Source organism: Pyrgilauda ruficollis, unplaced genomic scaffold (genome assembly GCF_017590135.1).
Source record: "Pyrgilauda ruficollis isolate IOZ18807 unplaced genomic scaffold, ASM1759013v1 scaffold210, whole genome shotgun sequence".
Taxonomy (NCBI): Eukaryota; Metazoa; Chordata; class Aves; order Passeriformes; family Passeridae; genus Pyrgilauda; species Pyrgilauda ruficollis.
Genome location: NW_024520319.1, coordinates 176,955 through 180,372, shown reverse-complemented (window position 1 = coordinate 180,372; position 3,418 = coordinate 176,955). Strand labels below are relative to the sequence as shown.

The window sequence follows — 3,418 nt, the reverse complement described above, 5'->3', positions numbered from 1 at the left end:
TGCTCCCCCCGGCAGGTGTGACCCTCCTCCTCCTCCTCCTCAGTCCCAGTCTGAGCCCGTTCTGGGGTCTGTGCCCCAGTTCCCCGTGGTGGCTGCCCGGGGAGGAGCAGCAGCCCCTCGCTGGGTGTTGGGGTGCTCCTCGCTGGGCTCAGGGGCCTGACTCAGCCCCCCTGAGTCACAGCCCCGTGGCTCCCATTAGGAGTGGGTGCCGTGGGATTCCCCACCATTCCCAAAACATCCAGCTCCCACCGAAGGGGCTGCCTTGCCAGAGAAAGGCTTCCCGAGGGTGCCAGCAGGGAATTTCAAACCAATGGTTGCATCATCCCTCCCCCAGCAGAGGTGACAACAGGGAGACGGCGGCTTATCAATCAAGACAAGTTTTATTAGAAAAGTAAAAAACCACCCGACGCGATTGCATAGGAATTCTCGCACTTGAACATCAAGTGTATGAGTGTAAACTGTAACCAACGAAGTGCCCCCAGTGTGCCAGGGCCAGGGGTCCCGCCCTCCGGCCCCTCTCCTGATCAAAGACACAATTCCAGCCGGGCTTGGCCTTTGATCCAGACCCCCTCGGCCGCCGCTCACTGCCACACTCCCCCTCCCCCGAGACCCCATTGATTACAATCCCGGTTTACAAAAACCCCCCACGATTGATCAGGAGACCGGCGGCCCCCCAGCAGCCCCGCTGCCGCCTCCGGGAGCGCGGTGGCCGGGACCATCCCACAGACATCCACGGCGTGAAGCGACCTCCGCCCGGCTGCACGCCAGGGACGGCCCGGCCCGGGCAGGCCCCACGGGGACTCGGCCTGCCCCAACTACTTCCACCTACAGCCCTACTCCAGCCTAACCTAAACTACAGCGGCTGCCAGGAGCCGCCACGCTCCGCCCGGCTCTTCCGAAGCACTTGGCAAGTGGCTCCTCCGGCCCGGCCCCTCAGCACTCCTCGATGAGCAGCTGCTCGGAGCTGTACAGCTTCTTCTTCATCACCCTGAAGCCCGTGCTCAGCTTCAGCGGAGCGAAGGCCGGCCCCGAGGCGAAGAGTCCCTGGATCTTGGGCCACAGGCGGGAGTCCAGGCGCAGCACCAGGGTGAGCTGGAAGGTGGGCACCACGGCGGGGTCGGCGGCGATGTGCCCCACGTCGTGGCAGGCCTTGCCGTGCTCCACGCACAGGTCCAGGAGGGCCCCGCGCAGCCCGCAGGGTTCGCTGCACGCCAGGCGCAGCAGCTCCGTCCGCACCTGCGCCTGCAGCTGCGCCGGCATCAGGAGCCGCGAGCGGCGCTTGGCGCCCAGCGGGGCCCGGCCCAGCGCCGCCTGCACCACGTCCAGCAGGTTGGCGCACAGCAGCTCGTCCTCGGGGTCGTGCAGCAGCTCCAGGTCCATGTCAGGCAGGGAGACACCCTCGGCGTACTCGGCATCTGCGGAGGGGACAGAGGCGGGTCAGCGCCGGGGTACCAGGGGCGTGGGAGACACCGATCCCAGGGGTTCAGGGGTGTGCCGGGGGTTCTGGGACACACCGCTCCAGGGGTCTGGGGGCGCTAACAGGGGTTCGGCACAGCACCACCACCCCCTCCGCCCAGGGACCCTCATCCATCGTCCAGCCCTTGAGGGACCCGCACTCACCTCCCTCCGAGCCGGAGGCGCTGCCCAGGGACTCGCAGTCGGAGGTCTCCAGGCGGCCCCGCTCGCCGCCCGCCAGCCGCTCCCACAGCCCGGGCATGGCTCCAGACACAGCGCACCCAGCTCGGCCCGGCTCCGCCGCCGCTCTACCCACACCGCCCGCGCCCCACCCTTATATAGCCGCGGCACGGCGGGCCACGCCCCTCCTCCCCGCGTCCGCCAATGGAAGCGCGGGGCACGTCCGCGGCGTCTCTCCTGCCCGGTGACAGCGGGCAGGCCACGCCCCCTCCTTGGGCCACGCCCCCCGGCGGCCGGCGCGGCCCCGGGCGCTGCAAACGGGAGCCGCGGTTGCGTCAGGGCCGGCCCGGGCTCCGGGGCTGCCCCGGCCCCGCACCCCGGCCAGCACGGCACCCCCGGGCACCCCCCAGCGCCCGGGCTCACCCCCGCACCCCGGGGCCAGCCCATCGCTCGGGCACACGCATCACGTTCCGGTGGGGAAGGGGACACCGGCCGTGTCCCCGCGGTCCCCGAACCCTCCGTGGGCCGGGAAACCGATGATGGTTCCCCTGTGGTTACTGGGGTTTGATCCGCCTCGTCTTCCAGGGGCTGTTTGCGCGCTGGCACCGGCGCGGCCGGGTGCTGCTGCCCTGGCAGGGGATGGCGCTGAGCCCGCAGCCCCGCTCCGGGACAAACCCCGCCGTGGTCCCGGTGTCCCGCTCGCTGGCCTTGTCCCGCTTCCTTAAGGCAAGAAGGGATGGTGGAGTGAAACTTGTTGGAGATCAAGGAGTGCGGGGGCAGGGCACTGCCAGGCTGGGATGGGGCTCTGTCAGTGCCAGGCTGCAGTAACCCCATCTGGTGTCCCTAAATGTGGGATGGGGTTCTGTCAGTGCTAGGCTGTGGTAACCCCATCTGCCATCCCTGGTGTCCCCTAAATGTGGGATGGGGTTCTGTCAGTGCCAGGCTGCCGTAACCCCATCCGGTGTCCCCTAAATGTGGGATGGGGCGCTGTCAGTGCCAGGCTGCCGTAACCCCATCCGGTGTCCCCTAAACCTGGGATGGGGCTCTGTCAGGCTGTGGTAACCCCATCTGCCATCCCTGGTGTCCCCTAAAGCCGGGCCGGGACACGCCCGGTCCCCGCGGTGGCAGTGTCCCCCGCGGTGGCAGCGTCCCCCCGGGGCCCTGGTGCCGGTCCCGCGTACGTGACCTTTCCAAAGGCAGACCCCGAGGAGCGCAGGGAGCCCAGCCGGAGATAAAGGGCTTTGTTTGTCCTCCCGCTGCGCTGCCTGCGGCTTTATCGGGGGGGCTGAGCACTCCCTGCAGCCACGCCGGGACCTCTCTTGGCTCCTGTCCTTCCCGGGCCCGGAGGGATAAGAGCCCGGCGATAAACACGGGCACGGGTCCCCCCGCCACTGCCTGTGACCTGCCACCCAAAGCGGGCAGAAAGGGGTCTGGGCACCCCACCGGCAGCTGCAGCTGCTGTTTAGGGGTCAAAGCTTGAATCTATCTGCATTTTGGGCGTGGAAGTCCGGGCTGGGGGAGTGGGTAGCATCCCAGGGAGCAGAGGAGAGGTGTGGGGAGCTGGGAACAAGTCCTGGCTTGTGCCTGCAGCTTGCAGAGATACTCCTTTGGTTTTTGGGACAAAAAATTATCAATCCCCCAACCCCCAGCTGTTAAAAATACACCCCAATATTTGCACACTCAGCGGGATGGTGCTTGGGATCCTGTTTTTCACAAAATCTGTCTCGTGGGTTATTTCTTCCCACAGCCACCAAGTCATTGGTAAGAACGTCGGCTGGGTGAG

The 3,418-nt window shown here is 67.2% G+C and overlaps 1 protein-coding gene across 1 annotated transcript; it reads right to left on the bottom strand.

Annotated features, from left to right (window-relative positions):
- Positions 1–361: 361 nt before the first annotated feature.
- On the bottom strand, positions 362–1,781 carry DDIT4 (DNA damage inducible transcript 4). The gene is made up of 2 exons (XM_041468111.1): positions 1,621–1,781; positions 362–1,415 (listed from the first exon to the last, which is right to left on the bottom strand). The coding sequence occupies exons 1-2, from the start codon at positions 1,715–1,717 to the stop codon at positions 934–936; spliced, it is 579 nt and encodes a 192-aa protein (XP_041324045.1). The 5' UTR covers positions 1,718–1,781; the 3' UTR covers positions 362–933.
- Positions 1,782–3,418: the final 1,637 nt, after the last annotated feature.

Excerpts from the sequence above, each read along its gene's own strand:
- DDIT4 (XM_041468111.1), bottom strand. The coding sequence starts at position 1,717 with ATGCCCGGGCTGTGGGAGCGGCTGGCGGGCGGCGAGCGGGGCCGCCTG. Across the intron at positions 1,416-1,620 it reads CGCCTCCGGCTCGGAGGGAG|ATGCCGAGTACGCCGAGGGT; the intron begins GTGAGTGCGGGT and ends TCCCCTCCGCAG.